The 27,500-nt window shown below is 41.5% G+C and overlaps 1 protein-coding gene across 1 annotated transcript in view; it reads left to right on the forward strand.

Moving 5' to 3' along the window:
- Positions 1-27,500, forward strand: part of cacna1c (calcium channel, voltage-dependent, L type, alpha 1C subunit) — a 254,713-nt gene that overhangs the window by 163,326 nt on the left and 63,887 nt on the right. The window contains exons 5-11 of the mRNA XM_034673428.1: positions 3,840-3,979; positions 5,294-5,446; positions 7,986-8,191; positions 12,910-13,013; positions 16,456-16,543; positions 16,978-17,062; positions 26,557-26,647. Coding sequence (XP_034529319.1) covers positions 3,840-3,979; positions 5,294-5,446; positions 7,986-8,191; positions 12,910-13,013; positions 16,456-16,543; positions 16,978-17,062; positions 26,557-26,647 — 867 coding nt within the window. The remainder of the gene's footprint in view (positions 1-3,839; positions 3,980-5,293; positions 5,447-7,985; positions 8,192-12,909; positions 13,014-16,455; positions 16,544-16,977; positions 17,063-26,556; positions 26,648-27,500) is intronic.

The raw sequence follows: 27,500 nt of genomic DNA on the forward strand, positions 1-27,500 counted from the left end.
TTCATGTTTGATTTTGTATGTTTCATAAAATGTATTCCGTTCAGAGCGAGGGCTGACACGAGCGTTCGCCTGCATGCACGTTCACGTGACATCTGCCAGGATTAAAAAGAGGCTACCAGCCGAGCAATTTTCTTTCAAAGATTTCCCAGTAAATGCAGCGAGAGCAGAGCGACATGTTGGATATTTAAGAGACCCATCAAGGAAAGGAAAGAGACCAGCTCAAACTTTAACAGACATCTGTACAGGATGAACCGAAAAGTGAGAGAGATGCTAAAGTTTCTTGAGACCGTTCATCACTTTACTGTGTTAGTATAACGGTAATATAAGCGACTAAAATAACTAAACCATTGGGCCTAAGTTGTTTGGTTAGTTAAAATTCAGATTGATGTGTTTGGGCTGAGTTTATTGAGCACCAGCAGTGATCCCAGTGCAGCAGAATCGCTGAGCGCGTCCCCTCATCAACAGCGCAGTGCCGCGCTGTAATCTCCAGACATACCGGCAGGATTTCGTTAGAATCTCTTTGCAGTGGCAGTTAGACCTCGTCAATTGACTAAAATCAAAACTGAATACCAAACCGGCCCCGGCGCATGTGGAGAGTGGATCGTACAGGATCAAACACATTTTAAATGTCCAGGAGAAACGGTTGTTTCTCTGATATCTTATTAATCTAAAAAGGTTTCTCACATAGCAATCTGTAGTGTCCTCGTGCTCAAACGTCTTCTGGTATAAAAACATTCACCTCTCCCTGTGTCCGCCCCTTACCTGCCCATCTAGGTGCAAAGCTATCAAACTATCAAAATGAGTACTAAAATCAAACAATAATAACGCACATAACATTGCCCTTAATACAAACAACAACAACTAAACCCCACACAGCCAGTCTAACAGTCAATAGTTATGATTGAAGAGGTGCCCTCCTTGTAATGAATAATATTACCAATGAGGACTCAACTTTAACTCGACTCGGATTTGTCTCTGGTGACTTGGACTCGACTCGGACTCCAACACTGAAGACTAGGGACTCGACTTGGACTCAAGGTTTGGTGACTTGACTACAGCACTGGCTGCCTCCACTATCTAAAAGGTTCTCCAGATCTTAGAGCAGAGATGAGCTTCCATTCTGCTGCAGAACTATTAGTAAAATACTGACGCTCAATGATAAATCCTGCTCTGTACTTGGCATTTCAACTCATGCTGTTATGCCAAATTTGTTAACCAAGTTTGTCAAATTGGACTTTCTTTTTTTTTTGCACCAAGTATAAAGTTACAGGATGCAGATGTTGAACAGCTTTGAGGAGTGGAGAGAAAGGTCAGGCCTGCATGATTTATTTTGTCGAGCTTAGTAAGAAAAAAAATATTCCAAGAATCTCATGAATCATCATCCAAACCTTTTTGCAAGAAACATTTCCTAATGTTATTCTATGCAGACGCATAGATTTCCTGGAAACTGAACTAGAGCACATGATATTTGAATGATACAACAGCCCCAGACTAGAGTTTCACAAATGCATATGGCACAAGAGTCCACGTAATATTGGTTATATGGTGTGGGGGAATCTAAGCTTTTGGGCCAGTGGCAACCTTATGATGTCTTTAAATAATGTCATAGATGCTAAGGCTGGGCTCAGGCTATGTGAGTTTTAATCCTAATCCTCACCAATTTTAAAACTGGATTTCATCATGCAGGCTAAATTTAAAAAAAACAAAAAACACCAGTGCATCATTCATTGAAGGATATTTTTAGAACTATTGTGTCTACCAGAAGAAGACTAATGCGTAGTGCGGCTTTGCTGTGAAAAAAAAAAGGCCTTACCAGTCTCAGTGAGCCATGTGGGGGTGACTCGGTCAAAATGGGTTGTTTTATTTTAAACGGAACCTGGGATGAGATTCAAGCTCTCACTAAATCTACCAACAGCAGTATGCTAGCATTAGCCTCAGAGCTAGGATGTTTACTGTTTCTTCCAAACATGAAGAACCTGACATGGCTCTTCTTAGTGATGTGCCATGATCAAAAGCTGCAGCTCTGAGAGTCAATGCTTTATAGTGAATCAGAAGAGCCGGCTTGCATCAAGAGAGAGGACATTAATAATGTTTTCTTGAGTTTGGTTCTGGTTCTGTTTGCTTGAGTTTGGTTCTGGTTCTGTTATGTGGATATGTTTGCAGTTTTTTGTTAATTTGTGCAATAAAAAAATTTGATTAAAATACTAAACAAAAGTAAGAATGGTTTTGTAACAGAATAAATGCACAAAATTAGGCAATTATAAGGCTTCTCATAAAAATACTGTACGTAAAAGGGTTTTCAACAGACAAACCATTAGTTTTAAGCAAAGTTAAGGTAAAATATACGGCTAAAAAAGATCCTAAATTAAGAGCCATTCAGGAGTCGAAAGAGCCGTCTCTTCTTTGGGAGCCGAGTCAAAAGAGCCGACTCTCTGAAAAGAGCCGAACTTCCCATCACTAGCTCTTCTGGCTCAAACTTCTACTGACGATACCATCCACAACCAAATTTCAAACATGCATGAAAGCTGAAGTTGGCCTATCAGAAATACTGACCATGCTCACAAACCACTTTCCTTCCTCTTCCTCAGATCAATTGGAGGGTTTAATCAGGTATAAATGGACTGAAACCAAGCGGCAAACTCCGGTCTCAAACTATGAAGCCAATGTGGAAGTGCTATAAACTGCAATACATCGAAAATCCGCTTGAGGCTGGCTGCAGAAACACCGGAAACCACATAGACATGAATGGGAAAAAGGCGATCTTTGCAGCATTAATAAACATGTTTACAGCCTGGTTCAAAAAACGGCTTGGACCTACAAAGCTAATCTCTCTAATGGCACACACTGTACGGGGGGTGATTTTTTTTCTAACGTGACGGTTAAGAAGATATTAAGATTACGAATTTTGCCCAAATAAGGACATGACTGACGTGACTCCCGGTCGGGAACACACAGCCATTGGCTAAGAGGCTCACACTACGTCACACTCTGCCTAGTTGAGTTCCGCATTTCCAATATGGCTGCTGCCGTCGATTTGCTTCAAAACAGCTCTCAGGAACAGATGGGTGACGTCACGGATACTACGTCCATATTTTATACAGTCTATGACTAAAACACCTTCGGTCTGAAGCCTGGCTAATAATTACAAAAGGAAACCATGTGAAATCACATCACCCCTCTATAAGCAATTATAGCTGTGTGCTATTAAAGATAGTGGTGATTCATATTATGTACTGTACTTCCTCTAGTTACCTTATATATCACAGCAGAAAACACAGCATTAAATGTGTGCTTTGTTCAGTCTCACTGTGTTACGAGCACTCTACTTTATAAAGACATTTGTATACTCCTCCCCTCACCACACACATACACAGTGTTCTGTTGTGCTGACTGTCAAGTCGTTAAAGGCAAGTGTCTCACATTTCCTTATCTGTGAAAGGCAGAGGGAACAGATGAAACACTTTCTATTGTTGGGCCGGAGAGCAAACCAATTAAGCCGTTTTATTTTCTACTCTAACATTTCTTCCAAGAAACAAATGTAGGTGGGAAACAGTGAAGGTGTCTTCATCATTCTTTTTTTTTCCTTCTTGTTTTTTACACTGTATACATTATGATATAGATGATGCAGAATGCAGATGGTTCAGATATGGCCATAATAACAATAGCTGTATATTTTGAAAAATCTCCTGTATCCCTGTAAATCTGTGTCCCTCCTTTATTTTCCTCTCTTAAATCTGTATCCCTCCTTCATATTCCTCTCTCTGCAGTTATCTTGTACACGTGGAAAAGGGATGCCAGTCTGATGATGGTTGTTGAAATAATTTCTCTCCACCTTGCAGGTTATTCAGTGCGATCTTGGAGCAGGCCACCAAGGGGGACGGAGGCGCTCCTATTGGAGGGAAGGCGGCAGGCTTCGATGTCAAAGCTCTGAGAGCATTCAGAGTACTCAGACCCCTCAGACTGGTCTCTGGAGTACCCAGTAAGTACCTAGAGCTGAGGAACAGAGGAAGAGAGAGAGAGATGAAAGAAAGATAGAGCAGAAAAGAAAGACAGGAAATGATGCCCTGAGGATCAGGTGGGAATGGTGATTGGGCGAGGTGGGGGGAAAATGAACCACAGATTGGAGCTGATATTGCTAGCACGCATGCACACACACACACACACACACACACACACACACACACACACACATGCTGACAGATAGAGTCCTCTTGTCCTGTTGTCAGACACTCAAACAGTGCAAGCAGTAGATGAGTTGTCTGTCAGCCCGTCTGTAAGTGACTACAGAAATCAATAATCCAACAGGCCAGAAGACAGGAAGGGATCAGTTCGTTTGTATGAATGCTGTGTGAGAGTGTGCACCTGTGTGTGTGTGTGTGTGTGTGTGTGTGTGTGTGTGTGTGTGTGTGTGTGTGTGTGTGTGTGTGTGTGTGTGTGTGTGTGTGTGTGTGTGTGTGTGCATGCATGCACAGGCAAAAAAACAGGATGGTACCACATAACACAGATATGTGTCAGTCATTAATGCAGCCTACAGTGTTTTGCACTTGTATAAAATATGATTAACTGCAGCACAACAGCAACAATACACAACAATAACATTTAAGATGTATTCATCACTTGCTCTGGATGATATGTGTTGCTTGTATACTTACTGAAGTAAATTTAAAAGAACATTTGAGAATGTTTTTGGCCAATTGAATCAGTAACAAATTCCCATTCAAGCAAGAAACATAAAAATGGCCAACACAGTTACAGTCTGTTCATGAGCTTCAGTAATAGGATGTCTCTTTCCCGGTTATTGTGAGTTATTAGCATGCAATTATTATTATTATGAGCCTTTTGCCCATCAAAGCATCCAGTAAATGAACCGGAATCATCTATCCACTGAGAGCAGTACTTCTCTGAAACCACCATGTCAACAGATATCAGAATTTTTTTTTCAAGAAACAGAAGAAACATTCTCTCTAAGTGTGTCGTTTCTAAGTGGTCTGTGATAACTTCTAGGAACAATGTTGAAGCTGAAGCAGTGTTTTAGTATTCCAGTTCAGAACTCACACTTGAGTCTGGCCCGAGTCAGGACTTTTGACCCAAGCACTGATGGCTCAGACTTGTGCTTTGACTGCATTTGGACTAGGAAGATGCATCTTAAGTAGAGTCTTAAGTAACGGGGACTCAACTCTCTCTGTGTGTGTGTGTGTGTGTGTGTGTGTGTGTGTGTGTGTGTGTGTGTGTGTGTGTGTGTGTGTGTGTGTGTGTGTGTGTGTGTGTGTGTGTGTGTGTGTGTGTGCTACAGGTTTACAGGTGGTGCTGAACTCCATAATCAAAGCCATGGTTCCTCTGCTCCACATCGCCCTGCTGGTCCTCTTCGTCATCATCATCTACGCCATCATCGGCCTGGAGCTCTTCATGGGCAAGATGCACAAGACCTGTTTTCACAGGCATATAGGTACACACACACACACACACACACACACACACACACACACACACACACACACACACACACACACACACACATATGCATGCACACACTCATACATTCAACCATATACAGAGAGAGTGACAGCTATAGACAGAGAATATGTTGATTATTGTGCGCTGATGCACAAATGCACATACAGACATGCATGATCACACCCATATACCTACAGTTTTTTACTTCAATGCTCAGATAGATATAGAAGTATGTTTCCAACTGAGTGTTAGAGCATGCTTCACTAAGCATATATTCACACACTGCTGGGTACTCTACCTCCACTCCAACCTTTTCAAATGACTATAAAAAACAAACCTTATTGTCACCCCACAGCCATCATTCTTCACAAGAGTCCGACTAGTATCTGTATAAATGTTTCACGACAGTCAGACTCCACACATCAGCCAATAAAGTGAGGAGAAAATGGAGCGCCTACAGTACCTTAAACAGTTTAAAAGATTAATTATTTAAACCGTCATTAAGGTTTCTGAGTATGAATGATTTGGGCAATAATGGAAACAGCAGCCGCCATAAATGACTGGAACATTTTTCTGAGAAGGCCCTTAGGTACAAATGAACTTGAGTGTTGTTATGGTGATGTTATAGCTCCCATGAGAGGCATTAGCTTGCAGTGGATAAGTGCTGTTGGGATACTCTCTGTTATCCTATACATCACTCTCCAGAGCTTGTTTTATATAATTAGTATGGTACTTTTTTACATTGATTTTTTATGGCTGCTGTGTTTGGTTTTGGTTAAATATTAGCATTTAAACCTGCTTTAAAGGTGACATATCATGCAAAATTGACTTTTTAATGTTTTTTTACCTGTAATATGTGTCCCTGGAATGTCTACAAACCCCCCGAGAATGAAAAAAATCCATTCTGCCCCTGTTTTGATTTCTACACCTTTCTGTAAATGTGTGTGAAACGAGCCGTTTCAGACTTCCGTGTTTTTGTTACGTAACAACAATATCCGGTCTGTCACGGAGTCAGAGCTCGGAGCTTGTTCAGCCCATAGACTGTATAAAATAATACTGAATCCCTCCCCCGTTTTTCATTACCTGCACCAATGTGTGCTAACAAGGAGCTTAGGAGGGAGGCATGCTAGTTGTAGGCTGTCTTAATAAACACAAAGGTTGGTTTTACTCCCCACGTCTGCAGATTTGAAGATCTAGTGGATGATTTTTATTTATCATGGATAAGTGCTAGCGCTAGTTAGCATAGCCACATAGCTACATGTTCATAGCTGTAGCTGTAGCTGTAGCTGTAGCTGTAGCTGTGTACCAAGACACACATCTACATACTGACAAATAAAACAACAAGAAACACTAAATCTGTGACCAATCCTTCATAAAAGATCCTGCTGCCTTTCTGGCAGAGGTCGGTTTTACTCCCCACGTCTGCAGATTTGAAGATCTAGTGGATGATTTTTATTTATCATGGATAAGTGCTAGCGCTAGTTAGCATAGCCACATAGCTACATGTTCGTAGCTGTGTACCAAGACACACGTCTACATACCGATAAATAAAACAACAAGAAACACTAAATCTGTGACCAATCCTTCAGAAAGGTCCTGCTACAGGCGCCTCTCCGTCAGGATCAGATTCAGAGGGTTGAAGCAGCCGTGTATATTCAGCCAACATGTAAACATTAGATCAACGTGCTGGAGAGCCGAGGCACATCCACTTCCTGAGGGGGCGTGGTCAGAGGGAAAACAGCCTGTTCTGAGGACTGCTGAAGAAAAGGACTTTTCAGGCATGCCAAAATCTGATTTCAAAGTGTTTTTTTGAGCATAAACTTTAAAGACATGTTTTGGGGACCTCTTAGACCAATATATATTGATGAAAAAAGCGTGATATGTCACCTTTAAGGCTATATTTTTCAATTTATGATATATTCATTTTGATTGATTTTAGTTCATTGTAACTTGCAGTTAGCGGCCTTCTAAGTTTTGGATAGCCAAACACATACATATGTACACAACAACATGGTGATAGCAGTCAGCCATGACTCTTAACGAACATAACAATGAGAGTGAAACCATCATATAGCTTAAATGTTGTCTGTTTCTGTTGTAAGCAACCAGAGAACGCTTAAGCTAATACCAAGTTTTACATCACAAATATGTAGTAGGTTGTATCTGTTCACTTTCTATTTCTCCTTCATTTTTAGATGAATCCACTAAATGTGGTGCAGGGTGTTGTTCCCATTTGCAAATCATAAGCAGCAGGAACTTCAAATCACTGATTTGCACCTCGTACCTTCCTCCTAGACATAGCAAGAAAAACTGAGTCTTGTAAACATTACAAAAAGTTAAATTTTGTCAGAACAGAGTTGAATATATAAAATTATATTAGTTACATTGATTTACAGTGTTGCAAAATGATTATTAGACCCCAATGTTGCTCTGTTGGTGAGAAATGAGGATACAACTGAAACTACGAGTGGGTTGTGTTTCTGTCTGAAGGAAACCCAAGTACCTCCTATTTCTCACTGCTTTCTCTTCAGTCCTAGACACCATCGCAGAGGAAAAGCCGGCACCGTGTGCACCTGACAGCGCTTACGGACGACACTGTAACCACAACGGAACAGAATGCAAAATGGGCTGGGAAGGCCCAAACGACGGCATCACCAACTTTGATAACTTTGCCTTCGCAATGTTGACCGTGTTCCAGTGTATAACCATGGAGGGCTGGACAGACGTACTGTACTGGGTGAGCCGGACACCACAACAGTGTCTTTGTGTGTGTGTGTGTGTGTGTGTGTGTGTGTGTGTGTGTGTGTGTGTGTGTGTGTGTGTGTGTGTGTGTGTGTGTGTGTGTGGTGGGGGGGCTTTTTGAGGTAAGTATACAGGGCAATTAGGCAGGTGTGCACACTGTGATTGTGATACAGGGAGAGAGAGAGAGACTGAGAGACTGAGGGTGTATGTGTTAGCTCATATCTGAGGCCAAATCGATGCAGACAATACACTGTGTAATTGAAGGTGCCGATTCATTTTGAACGTGCGTGGAATTCTGATGCAAGTGTCAAGTGAGCACATTTACACACGCACACACACGCACACACAGAGAAATATGAACAGTCAGTGACTTCCCCTCCCTCACTTGATAGCCATAAGCACGCTGCAGCCCAGTCCAGTTAAACAGATCAATAGATCAGTCTGTGATGTTAATCAACGTTCAGGATGGTTCAATCAAACTCTCACACTTACCTTCTGTAGAATGGATTTGATCCAAACATCTTCAGGAGCAGCATGGCATCACACACAGATTACAATTCTGTTCATTTGCAGATAACCTGTAGTAAGGCATTCAAAGTCATGACACACTTGCTCACTGTTTCCACGGTGATACCGACAAGTGTAACTTTGCCACTATGAGGCTAATGGTATACATTCAGCTGCCACTCAGCATGGCTGCAGATGAAAGGGGTAGTTTCAGAAAGGTCCCCTTTATGCCTGCACAAAGCTGTCTGTCTCCCACTGCAGGCACTCATATAGTGCAGACATGTAACCTTTTTATGGATTTTAAAACTTCACTTTTCAACTAAATTTTCAAATGTGCTGTGATACAAGACAATAAAATAACATCAGGTAGCCTCAGTTTGTGATGCCAGTAGCAATCGTTACTAAAGACTAAATGAGAAAGAGAGGTTAAACTACACTTCTTAATACAAGGGTATTTATAAGTGTGTGTGTGTGTGTGTGTGTGTGTGTGTGTGTGTGTGTGTGTGTGTGTGTGTGTGTGTGTGTGTGTGTGTGTGTGTGTGTGTGTGTGTGTGTGTGTGTGTGTGTGTAGGCTGGGCGATATGGCCTAGGAATAAAATCTCACACACGATTTTGATCGATTTTGATTTTTTCTCCTGAAAATAGTAATAAAAGTAGTACAACTTAAAGAGACTGAATTTTCATCTCAGGAAAATAATCATTTCTTTGACTGTGACATTAAGCACCATGAACCAAAACTACTTCAAAAAAGTAAAAATTAAAGTACCTCCTCTGGAAGAAAAAAAGTGTCTTTTCTAGAACTAACCTCCTTGAAAACTAAATTCTTTATGCTATCGCTGGAAAAAGATCAATTCTCCCATTGGGATAGATGTAGTGCAAATATATCTTTCATCAAACTTCACATTTTTGCAGATAAATAAAAAGTACCTCCTATATCCCCAAAGATATATCCAAATAAAGTAAACTGCATGACATGTAAGCAGAGGTTTATCTTCAGTTTCAACATTCTTTATTCCTTAAATATTCATATATATACAGCGGAGTAGGTTACAGAGATAATCTAGATTTTCTTTTTTTTTAAATCGCCTGAAACCAAAAAAGCAAATTACTCGATTAAACCGATTTATCGTACAGCCCTAGTGTGTGTGCGTGTGTGTTTGTGTGTGTGCGCACGTGAATGTGTGCGTGCATGCGTGTGTGCTTGCAAGAGAGAGAAAGAGAGAGAGTTGTTTGTGTCTGGCTGCAATAGCTTACAAGCTCTACACCCCTCCTGCAACTTTCCTGTCTGCTGCAACCTCCTGCTCCCAACCAAAAAGTTGTACTGTCTGCAAATACTTTAAGTGCTAGTTTACCCAACTGTCTTTATAATTAATAGGAAATACTTTTTAGAACGTACAAATACAAATCACCATTTAGAAAAACACCAAGCCTCATATTTTTTGTGATTATAAATTAATGGTATCGTACATCTTTTTCTCCTCTTCCCCATTATCTCCCTTTTAAGTATCTATAATGTCCAGTGGTCTCCGAGTTAAAGTGACAGCTCATTCATTGAAAGAAGTAGGAGTATTTAAATTTGCAGTTAATTTTTATCCATAAAGTTTTCTTTTAAAGCTCAGTATTTGAACCTGCACGTCAGCTAATATTGTGACATTTCTGGTTTTATAAAATCCTGGACTCTAATGTGCTCAAACAACACCTGAACATCCTGAAGTGCACTGTCGTTAATTTGTAATTCTGCCTAACAGAATATCATTTGTTTATAGAGTCAGATCATCCAAGTGTGTTTCCCACAAAAGCCCATCAACCTCCAGTAAAGATTTCTTCATGGACTGTGTGGCTGCATTAACATACTGTTTAATTAAGAGCTTACGTTTGTCAATGAGTAAAGTGTCATTTAGTGTGCTTTTAATTGTAGCACGTCAATCACCTGCTCCCCACCAGGCAGACAAAAGGCTTCACACACACAGTCACTCACTCTGCCTCTCTTGCTTGTCTGCAGCTCTGTTTAACATGCACTGCTCTGTTCTGGTTTCTCTTTCCTTCACTTTGTAACACTGTGTTTTTGTCCTTCACCTCTGTTTCCCCCTCCCATTCAATTCTTCACTCTGTCAAATTTCTAAACTCTTCTTCACTCTACTTTCTCTTATCTTTCCTCTCTCCACCCCTCCAACTCTCTCTCTCTCTCTCTCTCTCTCTCTCTCTCTCTCTCTCTCTCTCTCTCTCTCTCTCTCTCTCTCTCTCTCTCCCACCTCCTCCTCCTCCTCCTCTCCTCTGTCTCTTGTCTCTCTCAGATGCAGGATGCTATGGGTTATGAGCTGCCGTGGGTCTATTTTGTCTCTCTCGTCATCTTCGGCTCCTTTTTCGTTCTCAATCTCGTTCTGGGTGTGTTGAGCGGGTAAGAGGTTGTGCTGTTGTCATGCGTGTACAATAGTCAGTGTGTGTGTATGTGTGTGTGTGGTGTTTGTGATGTGACTGTACTGTACAGTGTTGTACAGTGATGTTCTGTTGTGATAAATGGCCATACAGCAAGACTCCCTGGACCAGATGTGAAAAGTGCAACTTTAGGTTCACTCATAGGGATCCAGTGACCAACTGAAGACTGGTTGAATTATCTCTGTGAAAACTTCAGATAGAGCTACATTGAAAAAAGCAGTTCAAAAAGGCATCTTGGGACAGATGGTCATAGTTTTTACATAGTAAATAATTCAACACAAATAAGGGGAGGGGGAAATAGACGTCTCCAGTGAGCACTTCAACAGTAAAAGTACAGCTAGATGTCCCGAAAGTTCACAGTCCTCTTTCTGGAGTCGAGGAACGACAAGCTGACGATCACTGAACTGAGCAAAATCTCCTCTCTCTGCTTTCTGTTCCACTCAATCAATCCTGAAAGAAACACACACACACACACACACACACACACACACACACACACACACACACACACACACACACACACAGAGTCAGATATACAATTAAAAACACAGCAGAGAAGCAGCGACGCACCCTCTGTCTAACCTGATGTTCATGTCAGTTGACCTGAAGGGGCCACATCCTGTCACAACATGACTGATCGACAGGTGGACACACACAAACACACAAACACAGAAACAGACACACAAACCTCCCACATGGCTTTAATCTCCTCTATTGGCCACCACAGCTTTGAATACATACATAAGAGACTTGAACACACAAACACTAAGACATCAGTCCTGTGTGCACATAAGCACACATCTGCTTTCATAGAGGCACACGATGTATGTGTGTACGTTTCGGTTCGATAAATGCAGCTCCAGTGGGCCAGTTTGGTGCAGCTTTACCCCTCTCTGCTAAGTCACGCTGCTTTGGTACAAGCACCACCCGGCCTGTAGGGACACACTGGGGTATTAATAATTCACCCCTCAGGTCAGCCGTGGAGGTTGAACACTGAAAAAAAATCTTGCACACAACCGGGAAAAGACAGCGATGAAAGGAGGTTATTTTAGGACAGAGTGGCGTCTGAGGGAACATGTGCTGGATATGCATCGGTAAAAACACAACTTAAAAACATAAAATGATTGTTACGTCATTAATAAACAATGACCTTTAAAACATCATTTATTACATCTATTTACATTATAAAATAGGAAAACTAACTATCCAAAGAATCCATAGATACTCACAGGGATTAATTTGTCATGTGCACGATAACAACGTCTGATCTATGGGAGTCTTGCTGCACAGTCTCACTATGACTCTTCTCTTTGCAGCCTAACATGAACTGTTTCTTTAACTGTTGAACAAACAACCTTCCTTTGTCACAGGAGTAAAATGTGTTGAGCATCTTCACTCAGAAAGCTCTAAGAGGAGCGTTTGTGTCTTCAAAGTCTTCCCTCATTTTCATGTTTTTTCATGACCGTTCAATGCTTTGTCACCCAAATCACCCAATTCACCCAAAGTGTCTCTGACAAGTACTATATATGCACCGTAACCTGAGCAGGGATCCTGCAGATTCAAAAGGTTCCACCTGTTGGGAACTTACACTAAGGATCTACTTCTTTCCCCCTCCCTCACCTTCCTCCTCACGTTCCTCCTTTGTGTTTATTGTCTCATCACTTTCCTTCATTTCCCTCCCTCCATTTTGATGTCCTCTCTGTTCTTTTTGTTCATTCTGTCCCCCCTTCTACCACCTTCTCCTCTGTGCCTCCGTGTGTCCACCTATAGGTGAATGATGCAGTAGGGTACAGGTGGCCCTGGGTCTATTTTGTCACCTTGATCATCATCGGATCCTTCTTTGTGCTTAACTTGGTTCTGGGGGTATTGAGCGGGTAAGGGAGAGGTTAAAGGTCACCTTAGACTAACTCAACTTTCTCTCCTTCATGCCTTCATGCTGTTGTACTTTTCTGTTTGTTCTGAGGGGTAATCTTGACTTCTGTTTCCTGCTTGGCTAAATAAGATGGTGATCTAGGTAGCGTGCACCATAACACGCATGTACAGTAATGTGTACGGTCACATTTGAATGTTTTTGATGATGATTGAGTCTTAAGTGGTTAAATTAAAGTAACACATGTAGTTGTAGATCTACCAAAGAGCTAAATGAGAGGCATGTGGACTTTTTTCACCGTAGTGAATATTTGTATACCAGCATCTGTCTCTACGACACTTGAGCAGAGCAGATGGGTATGCTGTGCCTTTCAGACCTTTTGGATATTACCTCTCTGTGCAGCAATATCAAAGAGTCTCTCTCTCTTTAACGTTCTAGTGTTTCTCCTATAGAAGAGAACTATTACTTCCATAAACTGCACTGCTGGGATGGTGCAAATATGTTCATACTCACTGTAAATAAAGTGAATAAAGCTTGTTGAATCAATCCAGTCTCCCAGTGGACAGAGCTTATTATCATTGCAGATGACAGTAAACAAACGGTAAAGATAGTTACACATACTTGGTACCTTAAAGTTGGATTCAGCTTTTTGTAAAACACTAACTTAACCTGGTCCTCATGCTTAGAGGTGCTGTTGCTGGAAGTATTTAGGACCTTCTTGAACAAGACCTTCCTTGCATGCTCCTTGTGGAACAGGTTAAGAGGTGTGAAGTGTTTTACCCCTGACTGACTGACCAGAATCCTGCTCTTAATACCCACAGTGATGTGACAGCCGCAGCATTGTGTGAAAAAGAAAAGAGGTCTATCTGGTTCAAACAGCTTTGGGGGGGTTTGACTGTCTGACACTTTGTCTGACTTCTGACTAATGATGCTGTCAACACACTCCACAGCCTGACCTTTTACCAACTGCTTCCTTCACGGAGTGTGTGCAGGACTTTGATTGGCGTTATAAGTAATGGCTGATCAGAAGACTGAGGGCGATGGACGTAGTGACAAAAACATCAGGTGTGACTGTTTGGATTTGGTGTGTCACGGAAACAGAAAGGGAGGAGTGAGCGCTGAAGTAAAGAAGTGAGGAAAAGACAACTCATGGATGATTTAGGATGAGGAAGGGAAAATAAGAGTGTGCAATCACACTGCAGTCACACACATATGTCTGATACACACATTGGCACACGCACAAACACAGATCAATAGGATTGGGTCTCCTTCTAATGAGCTGACAAGCGAGACAATAGCAGTTTGTTCTAATGCTCATTGATCCGTCCTTTGTGTGTGTTGTTGTGAGTGTGTGTTTGTGAGTGTGATCATTCCTTACACACACCTGTCATTCTAATCCAGTTTATAGACTCACCTGGTCTTGCCCTCTAGAAAACAGTCAATCTGAATATAACACACAAGACGAATCAAAATCACTCATATTCAGATGAAACTGCTCACTGAGTTTTGTAATAAAACACACATTTTAGAACTTTATATTACATTTTTTTTTATCAAAAGGTACAACATTGATAACTATAAGGAACATATGCTAACTGTACACACATTCTCAATCATTTTAACCTCAACAGAGAGAGCATAACAGTGTTTTTTTTCGGCAATGGACCTTCAAATTTATATTTTCACACCTTTTAAACTGCAGCTGTGCCCAAAGCTCCTCGCTCCTTTCAGCTCTCATACAAACAAATGGATTATTCCCACCTGTGACTCTAACCTGACTTTGACCTCCCCCAAGTGCAGCATTTAATCAAATGTACCTTAATTATTTCTGTCATCCTGACATCTTGAAGTTATTTCACCAAATTTCATCATCATATTTCAATATTACACCCTCTCCAAACAGTCAGTTTGTTTTACATGTTTTTGTCCTTCTTTGTTCAGTTCAACCTCAAGATCTCAAGTTTTCTTAATAAGCTTGTGTCAAGCTGTATTAATAATGAATAAATACATCAAAATAAGTGGATGGAGGAGCAGTAGACATACTGCATATTATACTCATTTCAAATTGTTTATGTTCACTCTGCAAAGCCTCTGTAGTAGCTTTGGTTGATTTACAATTGAAGGAACGCTTTATTTATCTCTCCCTGGTGTCGCAGAGTGCCCTCCATTCAGCCTCTTGTTGACACAGGTCATTTCAGGCATCTAAAGCCCCCTCCCCCCCTCCCTAAAAGCCCTCTTTCTTCTGATTGGACAACTCCCAGGAACCCAGGGAATGTGTGCAGTCTTTATTCTGGGTACTCTGTACCTGTGCTCTGAATATATATGACAATATTAGGAGTTCAGTGACTTTATAATGTCATAAAATATCCGAGGTAGCAAAAACAGTCTGAAAGCTGGCAGTAAGAGCAGCCTGAAGACTGAGGGGTTATTCAAAAATATGATTAGCTACTTATTTGAAACTTGCCTACATTTGCTATGCATAACAGTGTCACAAAACATCAAACATTACTCTCCCTCGAAAAGGATTTCTTAGGTTTATTTCACTGTAAAAAAAAAATAATAAAAAAAATCCACAGTTACCATCACTGCAATTGATGTCCTAAAAGATATGAGAGGAATGAAATTACTGTCACTATATTTTCATTTTGACCTCTGGCACAAGCCTCTGGGCGATGACCTAAACAACGAGATTGCACACAAAAGGTGAGGAGCTCAGTGATGCAGGTCGACCTCGGTGTGGAGCAGCTTCTCCTCTAATTTGACAGAGGTAAGCTGAGGTGGCACAGCTGGTGAGGGGTGCCCTCTGTGCTCCTCCCTCTGGGGTTGCAACTGTAGAAGAGACCCATGGGTGGACCCAGAACACTCTGTAGGGAGTACACAGAGACCAGCTGGGGGCCTGTTCCACTGGGACAGTAACAGAACAGTTGTATGAAACAAAATGTTAGCGTATACTGATTCACACTTTGGGACTGAGTACAAACCAAACAGATAAACGTAATTAGTCATCATCTCTTCAGTCAGTCAGGGTGTTACAATTCACATTTCCACCAACCAGACATCAGGTTTGATGGCAGTGTAATCATGTTTACCAACATAGAAACAGGACTGAGTTGAACTGTATCTTTCTGTCTGGCTGCTTTTTAATGAATTGGATTGTTTGTGATGTGAATCTAGCTCCAGTGTTTCTGTTTGGATGTTCTGTCATTTGTATTTGCATACTAACACCTTTTTTCTTGGCAGATATTTCCTCTTTCCTTGATTTTTTTCTCTCTCTCTCTTCAGCAGGTTTTCCTCCTTCCTGTTCTGAAGAACTGCATACTGCTCTGATGTATTGGACATGTTTGTTGTTTCTGTGACATTTCAGTCTAGATTTTCAGATTTCTTTCCCTCTCTATCCCCCAACTTTCTATCCCCTATACCTCCATCTTCCTCCCCTGACTTCACAGAGAGTTTTCCAAGGAGAGAGAGAAAGCAAAGGCACGTGGTGACTTCCAGAAACTCAGAGAAAAACAGCAGCTGGAGGAGGACCTCAAGGTAAGCTGTTCTGTTAGTGTGCATGGTTAATGGAGGGCCCCATCTGAGAGATGTAGCAGCCTTTACCTGTCACCAACATTCACTGTGTGTTACTGTCAGGCTTAAGTTTTTAAAGTCCTCAGTCCCCCCATCTGGTTCTAAAACATCTTAGAGTTTCTTGTTTTAGTTAATTAATTAAAGCAAGGCCACCATATTCAAAGAGTTACATAAGAATTTAGATCTCTTATGTAAAATACCGTCAGTGTCAGGCAGCCAAAATGAGCAAAGGCACTTTAAAGTGTCTAAATGCTTTAAAGATGGCAGAAAAAAAAGGAAGAATATTTTTAGATTTCATAGTAAGATAATGCAGCTGTTTCTATAATACACCCGTACATCATTTCAAAGTGTCAAAACCATATGTTGGGATCAATAAATGCATGTGTGTGTGAATACAGGGCTATTTAGACTGGATCACTCAGGCTGAAGACATCGACCCTGAGAACGAAGAGGAAGGCATGGACGATGACAAACCCAGAAACCGTGAGTACAAACGTGTGTGTCTGTTTATACATGGAGTGATGATTTGCTTTGAGGCTGACAGTGAGGATGCTGTATATGTGATTCTGCAAGGTAGTTATAAAAGTAAACTTTCCCTTTTTTTCCTTTTGTTTGTTGGACTGTGTGTGAGAACTGTTGGAATCATAGTGTCACTATCTTTTTTGTTTTTGTTTTTTGTGGCTATTTTGAAAGGCATTATTTGCATATGTAGTAGAAAGGTAAATTTATGAGAGACACAAAGTGACAGCAGGTGAGAGAGGACACAACATGCAGCAGATGTGAAACCCAGGCCTGTGCGGTTAGGACCGAGCCTCAGATTAAGGGGGCTTTGCTCTACCAGGTGTGTCTATAACTGAATAGCATCTTAACTCAGTGGGCCAAGAAGGCTGTAACCGTGTGCGTGGGAGTGCGTATGTTTGTGTCAGATCTAGTGTTAGGTCAAACAGCAGTATCTACATCATGACTGTGCTTCAAAGTCTGAATGAGCGTCTGACTTACTGACAGATTGTCTGACAGACTGAGACGATGTTGATATCACCCCCCTGCTTTGCCTGAGAACTCTCCTGAGATCTGAAACCTGTTTGGATATTAGTTGAATGTGTCAGACTGCAGCTAATAGCCTCTAGGTACACAATCATACACAAACACACACACACAAACACACAGCTAAAACACACATTAGTGGTGTAAACCCTAAGGAATGTGTGTGCACTTGAGCTCTGACAGAAATTAACACACACAAATTAACACCCTGTCTCCTGTCAAAACACCTCCAGAGAGAGGCTAGCCGCACATAAAACAAGCCTCCCCCGGACTGAGCCACAATTCCTGGGGAGGGAGAGTAGAGCACCGGCCTCCTTTGACCTGGAGGTTTGATCTCAGAGAGGATGAATAGAACTAAAGCGAGGCGTGGTGAGAGAATGAGAGACAGGGATTTGATGAAAACTGTTTCAGTTCTATTTCTGTGCTTCAACTGTTCAGTATGTACCATCTGTACTGTGAACTATTTTGTAAAGGCTCGGAGCTCTGCTTTCTCACGTTAAAGATAAATGAATGAATGATGCAGACTAAATATGCCGAGGCAGAGCATGCATTCTGCATACAGCTTGCTCATCTTCCACAAAGCACTTTGGCTCGTTCAGAGGAACACTAATGACTGCCAAGGGAAGAAGGGAGAGAGGGAAAAAATGGTTATCTAATCTTTCAGCGAATCTCAGGAAATTCACACGGTCAAATGAGCAATAAACCAATTTACATAAAAAGAAGGCACAACACCCCTGTGGCTAATCCGTAACCTCGTCTTATTTCTACCTGTTAGCGTTTTGATCCCCTGGGCCAATCAGTGTGGCAAAACACATCAGCTATTTCTCAGATATTGGCATACAAACAAACAAATACAGTGGGTGGCCAGTTTGTGTTAAATGTCAAATCACAATATTACGATCTCACGTTTATTACATATTCTGCATCACTGATATCAAGTACAATGTCTAAAATACTGAAGTTTTAGGTGAAAAAAAGAGAGGATGTGTCACGTCTTGATCCTGGAAACTCTGCTTGTAACATAATCCTATTTTTCACTCATATAAGACAAATCAGCCAGGAGTAGCCAGTGAAATATTCAGACAGTTATTTACTGTTATGTACAAGATGTAGCTCATTGCTTTTACACCATGTGATAACGTAGGCCATTAGATGTAAATGATCCGTTAAAAGGATTTATCCATATGGTTAAAATTTCAAATAGAGAGATCAATCATCCCTGTTTGTGAAGACAGAGAGTGAAGTCACTTACTCTCTCACTGCTCTGCCTCCTTCTCTCCTCGATGGACGGATCCTCCTCAGGGAAGATGAATGAGGGCAGTTTGTCCCTGCTGCCCAGGACACTTTACATAGACTGGATCACACACACATGCACACACACACATTTGAATGTCCTGGGAAGAGATAGGAAGACTTAGAGAGTAGGGGAGATGAAAGGGAAAAGATACTACAGACGGATGGACTTTATGTATGTGAGTGTGTGCGCCTGAATGTGTGTGTCCTGTGAGTGTAAGACAGGCAGGAAAGAAAACAGATAGGATTTAACATCATGAACAAGTCATGCTATTGACCACACACTCACAGAGAGGCCACACACACACACACACACACACACACACACACCCACACACCTTCTCTGTGTCTATCTATCATCACATCTTTACATGAAGAGCTACAGGGACATGATATTGATGTACGATGTGAACAGTGTGTTCACATGAAGATAGATATTTATAGTGTGAGTGTGTGTGGCTGTTCTCAGAGACAGAGAATAGTAGACGTCATTTACTGTATTGATTCTCACTGTTTTTAGCATCAGCACGAGTGAGTGTGCATTTATCAACAGCCTCTAAAACACACACATGCACACACACACTCTGAAATACGATGATATATCATGTGCATGAAATGTGTTCATTGTTGTTTATTTATAAGCAGTGTGTGTTTCTTCTACTCATTATGTGTTTTCTCTGTGCCAGGAGCACACTCTGTTTGTGCTGGTGTGTGTAAGTGTGTGTGTTCTGCATGCTCTCGCCCTCTGCCATCTTGTTCTAGCATGCTGTCGTCTTGTTTTGGCATCCTGCCACCCCTGTGTGTGGTACAGCTCACCTGGATGAGACGACCATTGAGCTGTATCAGTTATTCTGCCTCTCGGGACAGTGTAGGGAAACCATTGTTGTGGCTCTGTGTCAGGTGTGTTTGTAACATGTGTTCCTACAGTCTGTGTATTTGGTTGTAAACATGTATGTGTTTACATTAAAGATTCATACCTTGATCCCTTTAGTTTGAATTATTGCGGTACATCTCCATGAATAAGATATAAGATCTGAATGGCTTGTGATTGAGATGCTTTCTTGAGAGCATGAGGTTTCTTGCTCTATATTTGGAGAACACCGTCGGGCGATGGAGGGAGATCTAGAAGATGTAGCTTTAGGAGAAGCCTAGCGGCAACCACTGATGTTGAAAGGTGAGGTATAAAGCTGTAGTTTCCTGAGTGTCCATCATAGACTGTATTAAATATGGACGTAGTATCCCTGACGTCACTTGTGTTCCTAAACGCTGTTTTGAAGCCAATCGACGGCGGCAGCCGTATTGGAAATCCGGAACTCAACCAGGCAGAGTGTGATGTAAATGGGCGGAGTTTGAGCCTCTTAGCCAACAGCTATGTGTTCCCATCCGGGAGTCAAGTCAGTCATGTCCTTATTTGGGCAAAAACTCGTGATCTTGATAGTTAGTAAAAAATTCACCCCCGTACATTGTGTGCCGATAGAGAGATTAGCTACTGTAGCCAAGCTGTTTTTTGAACCAGGCTGTAAACATGTTTATTAATGCTGCAAAGATCGTCTTTTCTAAATTGGGGTCTATGTGGTTTCCGGTGTTTCTGCAGCCAACCTCAAGCAGATTCTCGATGAATTACGGTTTATAACACTTCCGCATTGGCTTCATCATTTGAGACTGGAGGTTGCCACTTGGTATCCACTTCAGGCCAGCTCCAAAAGCAAGGAGAAGGAAGGAAACCCCATCAGAGCCCAAATCAGAATGTGCATTTTTACAGCCTGCTAAACGTTCAGTCATTAATTTCCTTATTTGTAAGTAAGTACGAGGTTGAAGTGTTATTACTCATCAGCTTTAATTATGTTAAGGCTAAGAATAATGCATATTAAGTCATAACTAGGACATGTGGCTGATTTGAATGGCAGGCGTGCGTGTTGTGTCGGTCTTCCAATTGGTAAGGCTATCACCTCAGCTCTGCCTCTTTGCTGGTTTCTAGATTGGCAGGAGGTCAGCTGAGGTCATCATATACCATCTACTGCCATCTTTGTGCTTCATGATGCTTCTTCAGAAACCAATGTGAGGCATCACTGAGATTAAATCCAGGTTTTGAACAGTCTATGGGAGAACCATGACAGGGATACTGAGCTTCAGCTTCTGACTGTTGGATCGATCAGATTAAAGTCTTCAGTCAGTATTACTTATTTCAGCTGCTGTAACCATCCTACTGTCCATTTCATAGCGCTTGTCACAGAGATGTCTTTGTGTTTGGAGTTGTAAATGCTGCCTCTCTGCTTTTTATTTTCTGCAATAAATTCAGTACTTTGTGGGTTAGTAGATAAGTATCAGCTTTCAGCTGTTCTTTATAATGGTTGAGAGTGCTCTGTTTTCTGATGCGCTGTCTCTGCTAGCTGTCTGTCATGCTGAATGAGGACTCAATTTCAAAAGGATGTTTTTTCTGTTGAACCCCTATCATCTCACAACCCAGTTAATTGAATCCGTTAATTCAGATTGATAGCTTTATGATTGTCTCCTGTATGGCTGTCTGTGTGTAACTCTTTGTCTGTGTATTTGAATGAAGACTTGTGCATTAGATGTTAGCTTGATTTTTATGCTCCATATCTTAGTGTGAAGTTTTTTGCACTGTGGCAAAAGAATGCTTGGACGATCAATCAAATTCAACCGAGCTGAATTCAACAATAGAACAACCTCTGTGTGGAGTAGCATGCTGATGAATATACAGACACAGTAATGTAAATAAGAGTGAGAAGCACTGCTGGAGTTGGCAGAAAACAATCGCCGTTGTTGTGGCTAAGAGGAAAGAGAATAAGGTGGAAGTATTTTGGTGTGTATTGCTCTGTGAAAACAACATCCTGCCTCTGAATGCTGATATCCGCTCTCTTGAATATGATTCCAGGAAGTTCTTCCTTTTATTCCATCTTTCTCCCTTTTTCTGTCTATCTTTTCTGTTCTGCAATGTGTTTTTTTCGCACAAAGAATTAGAAGCTCCCACAGTGGCATGGAAAAGAGATTAAACGGCGACAGCAGGAGGACAGACAGTAATGCTATTTTGCTCCTAATGCATCTTAAATTCTTGTTAAAGCTGAAGGTAGGAAATGAGGTGTGACAGCAGAGAGGGAATGTCATCACCAGGTTCCATATTGTAAGGCTTCAAAGCCTGAACAATACATGTGTCCATTTGTGTTTCAAATTACAGATTGTGTGCATCTCTGCTGACTGTGAGTGCCCATGTGTGTGTATCCATTTGGTGTGTGTATGCGTGTTTGTCTTGCTGAGCCGTGCTCTCTATCCCCAGGTAAGAGCCAGCGTTTTCAGTCTCTGCGTGGAGCCGTGAAGAAAAATGCGGCTTTCCTTCGTAAGGCGTGTGCGTCTGTCTGCATGGTCCAACAGTAGTTAAAAATTTACTGGAAACACTATTATAGACATGCAAGTGGACTGCTCCTTCTCCCCTCCTCTCCTTTCTCCTTCTCTCCTCTCTTTTTCTCTCTTTTCCTTTCCTCTCCCCCTGCATTGAAGTGAGCATTTGTTTCCCCCCCCCCTCTGGAGCTTCAAAGCAAAAGGGGGGCAAGTGGCTGCCTCTCAAGACAGTAAAATAGTTTATTTTCAATGTCTACCTTAAGCCTTTTGAGCAACCTCCATTGAATAATAATAGTATCTTAAGGCTATATATATTCATGTTCCTCTCACAGTGGAGACCTGGAAGTTTGCCACCGTAACGATCCCCGCTGTTGGCAATATTACCTGTCTACATTGCACTAAAACCTTTACCGCTGTTCCATGACCCTCCACTTTAATTAAGCATAATCAAAATCAAGAGACCAATCATAAAGGACAGGGAAGACCATTTTTGTGTTGAGACGCAGCCACTTTTTTTTTCCCTTTCCCCTTTTAGGTTCTGTAGGAAAGGAAAAATGTTGCATCTGCCTGATTGAGAAATAAAAACAAGAGGACGATGGTACATGAGGATTGAAAATATTTGAAATATTTGTGATGCCACAGTCCTCTCCTTGTTTTAGATTCCTTTCCCTGAATTCCCCAAGCCCTGTTGCTGCTAGCCACGCTAGCTCTGATAGCAAAATGTAGAAAACTAGCCTTTAATATTGAATTTTAGCCTTTTTGTTATTTTCACCAGGCGCTTCCCATGACAGTGAGTATAAATGAAACACCTTACATCAAAGAACGGTTATTTTTGATCACCTCAAAAAGAGCGGGAAAAGTGCCTCGTGAGAAAAAAAGGGGTAAAATTCAAAATGTTGCAAAATTTGAATAAATGAAGACTGCATGAAAACATAGTTTGTCAACTTTACAGATCAGGATTTGAGCTGTGAACTCACTCCTTATGGTTAGTTTGGGATTTGCTATTCTGTATGTTGACACACACACACACACACACACACACACACACACACACACACACACACACACACACACACACACACACACACACACGGTTCTGTAGGTTTAGCATTGTAGTGTGCCATTTCATTAAATCAGTTAAATGCACCATGGCAGAGTTTGCCTATTTTAAGTGCAGTTCCTTGAGTCCTCTCACACATTCAGACACACCAATCTAAGTAAGAATGAATGAATCCATCTTCTTTACTGTTGAAAAGTGTGACTCTTCCCTTTCTTTCTCATCCCTTCCTCCCTCCTTCCATCTCTCTCCCTCCCATGCTCCCTTTTCCTTTTCCTTCTTCACCTCCTTCACCACCCTGTCTCTCTGTGTCTGAGGTCTTTGGGGTTTACTCTAACAATAGGTATTAAACTAGTTCAGAGCTCCATTGAGGAGAAGGCTGGTTTTTATATTTGAAAGGCCTCAGCCTCGGGAGAGACCGCAGGGCCCCGAGTGCTTTTAACCAAGTAGCATAGCAGCAGGTGGCACGTGTCGGGGTGAGGGAACACAAAGCGCGTTCACAGCCGGGGCTTTAATGTTCAGAGAGAGGGCAGCCTGATCTCTACAACACACAATTCATCCATCATCAACCATGTGGCAAAGTACACTGCTCACTCACTGCTGCTTACTTTGATGTATTGTGTTAGCTAAGTGCTTACAAGGCAGCTCATGATGAAAAACACAACATAAAAACAGCTTTTTTCAAACCTTTGAATGCTGCAATTCTTACTCACTAATTTATATTAAATCCATTGCTGAAAGGCTTTGCAAATCTACTCCGGGAGCTAAACTGTCCCTCAAAAAAGAAATTCAGCAGCCGTAGTCATTTTCAACACAAAAGCACTTTGTTTCCCCCCTTAGTTTTCGTGTTTACTATCGGGACTTGGAATGAAGAATGGCTTGATGACTTCAGCTCCCTTTAGCTTAGAATGACTGGCTGCATGCTTAAAGACACTTTGCATTGCTTGCTTTCTTGTGTTTGCACTACATCATTTGCTTCTGTTTATTCTAAGGTCATATGACTCAAATAAGCTTCATGCTAACAACAATTGGTGTAACTCGTACTGAAAATTGGCTTGGTCTGTTAGATGTCCTTCAAACTGTGTTAACAATCCTTAATGGCATACACGGGGAAGTGTCCAGACTTTTATGACAGTGGTGGCCCAACTAAGATGACATGATGTACACCACCAGAAGAATATTATATCTATCTTTTCTATCTCTTCACAAATCGGCTCGTCATCCCTACAGCGTCAAGACGGACGCTACAATACATATACATTTTCTGTAGGACTTACTAAATGTCATTAATTCTTCTGCTTGTCAGAGCCCCCATGGTGAGAGCTTTTAGACTCTGATCTGGACTACAGTCCTGAGCAAAGCACCTCATCGGGTCAGAGGGGACAGGCCCGAGGTCGAGCGAGAGGGGCAGTCAGTAGAGTTGGGGGAAGCAGAGGCAGGGGACGGGGACTAGGAGTGCACGCTGGGGAAATGTACATGCAGGAGGCGGGCAGAACGGCAGGACAGGATTTGATTGGTTTAAAATTTTGGACCCCAAAAACGGTGATTGGTTGGTGTTTTCCCAGGTTTACTCCGGCTGTAGATAGCAGCTTTTTTTCACTCTTTTTTAAGAACACATTATATATTGATTGCCATCGGAACATAAAGATCATTTTAACCAGAATAACAAAAAGTGTATCTAAATCTGACTACCAACCCCAGCTTTAAGGAATTAAGGACTCAAAAAGGAGATGTATGTCCAAAGTTATACTTCAAAGAAAGGCAACAGCAGCCTCCAGCAAAACAGCCAAAATAGTTTTAGTTTAGGATTTGGGGTGGCACCAATTCAAGGTTTCAAGGGGGGTAGGGGGTTGGGGCATGCCACCCCAGGACATCCCCTCTGGACACACCCCTGGGTATGCAGACAGGGTTAAGCATAGCGCTTTGATAGGAATTTCAACCCACAGTCTACATAAATTGTATTAATGACACTGATTTAATACAAAGCAGTTGCATGATATTTTCTGCAGTATTACAATCATTCAGAAGTTCTGCCTTCACCTCTGAAAATATGCTTGAAAATGTCCTTTTAACTTGAAGTTTGATCATGTTCCTCTGTTTCATGCTAGGATCCCTTCTGCAAGAGTAGTTTAACTTATTTAACAGTGGATGTATTACTTTATCACAAGAGGCATTAGGATTCATCAGCAGTCTGCGACTCTGTTACACAGGGTGCTACAATAAGTGTTTGAGGTGACAGTGAGGGTAGTGCAGCTCATTCCCGCAGGCAGCCAAAGACTGACAGAAGCAATAAAAAGCAATGTATCACTTCATATCTGTCTCTCAACCAACCATCCTACACTCATCCCCTTTTTCCTCTCTCTCTCCCTCCATCCATACCTCCCTGATATTTCCATCACTCCACAGCCTCAGCCCATCTCCTCTATTGTTTCAGTTTATTTTTCAAACACTTTTCCATCATTTACTGCCAAGTCCTATTTCTGTCCTTCCTTTACAGCAGCCTCCATCTTCCATCTTCCTGGCATTCATCCTCCCACCTTTACGCATCATTACATTTGTCTTTGAATAAAGACAAAGTGACACATTTGCAGTCTCCTTGTGGCTTTACATACAAAGAAAGATTGGACTGAGTGAGCTTTTCACCTGTTCATACATCTGCTGAAAAAAACATTTGCAGTTGATTTTCAGACGTTTGCATAAACATGAAACTACCAAAGCTCTCACAGCTTGATTTAGGTTACAATTAAGCTCCAACATCCCCGTAAACGTTTGCAAGAAGACCAAATTCTACACAATGTTCTATTTCTTGAACCACAAAGGGGTTTTGTAAAGATTTAATGAACCCACAGTTCAGCAATCCCTCAGCTTAGATATCCGGAATCCTGAAATCCTCTCTAAAAGCTGTTGCAGAGGTTTTGTCCCCGATCACCTACTGAGTAAATATTGTTAATAAGAAAACTTAGTGTTTAATTAGCTTAGGCAAACTGTGCAAATATATACAATTCAAAGTTGATCACTTAATGTGTTTGAGCTGGTATTAAGTGTAGCTCCTCAGTGCTCTCTACAGAAGACAAAGTGCATTGTAGCTTTTAAATGTGCGTACAAAATAAAAGAAAGTAAAAAACAGTTGAAGGATATTAAATCAGTTTCCAATGCCTGCTATCTGAACTTTCCTTCTCTCCTTTTTCCTCCCTTCCTGTTTTTCTTTTCTCCTGTCTTTTCTCAGTGAGCATGCCCGCCAGTGAGAACGAATCAGTCAACACAGACAACGCCCCTGGCGGAGACGTGGAGGGGGAGACCTGCTGTACCCGGCTAGCGTAAGTACCTCACAGTCCTCTCCTCCCTCTATCCCTCAGCTCTCTCACTAACCTTCAGTCAATCCCAAGGATGAACTCGGTCCTGCGTCTCTCCTGTTTTAGCACTTCAGCGTTAGCTACAGAACAAGTGGTTCGGCCTCCCTCTATCCTTATCTGATCTCACAGAGCCGGACCTCTGTGTCATCAGGCTCACTGAGGTTTGAATCCATTCATGCAGTAAGACGGGTTAAAGGAGAGCAGTGTGATATGGAGGTGTCTTCATATTCTAACTGTTCATATTTGGAGAACTTGGGGCGATATGAGGAGAGGTTTTCAGGGTCCAACAGGTGTTCACGTTTTCATCTTCACAGCCAGTTTGTGACTTTGATGAGACAGGGGGATTGGGTGATGGGAAATTAATGATCTCCCCTCTGGACAACAGTGTCTTATTCTTTTCTTTGTAATATAACACAACTGAGAAGTGACACTGAAGTCTAAACTTGGTTTGAATGACAAAAACTGGATCCAGTATTGGTGAAAAAAAAAGCATTTTTTATTTGCTTTTAGGGCGGGAATAATTTATAACACATGTTTAAGAAGGAAACATTCAGGTTAATAGTTTGTAGACTGTGTTTTAACCCTCCTGTTATGATCGTTTCTCTGGAGCAGCAATAATGTTCCTGGGTCAATTTGACCTGGAGCATATTCAATTATCCAAAAGTGTCAGAACCCCAAAAAATCTAATTTTTAACTCTCACAGATCATGGTTCACGAGGATAACTCACTCATTTTGCATTGAAATTAATGTTAAAACTTTTTTAAATTTACATTGGAAAGCCCTGAATATAAATACAATAGTTTTTATGACATAGAT

Source organism: Notolabrus celidotus, chromosome 21 (assembly GCF_009762535.1).
Source record: "Notolabrus celidotus isolate fNotCel1 chromosome 21, fNotCel1.pri, whole genome shotgun sequence".
NCBI lineage: Eukaryota > Metazoa > Chordata > Actinopteri > Labriformes > Labridae > Notolabrus > Notolabrus celidotus.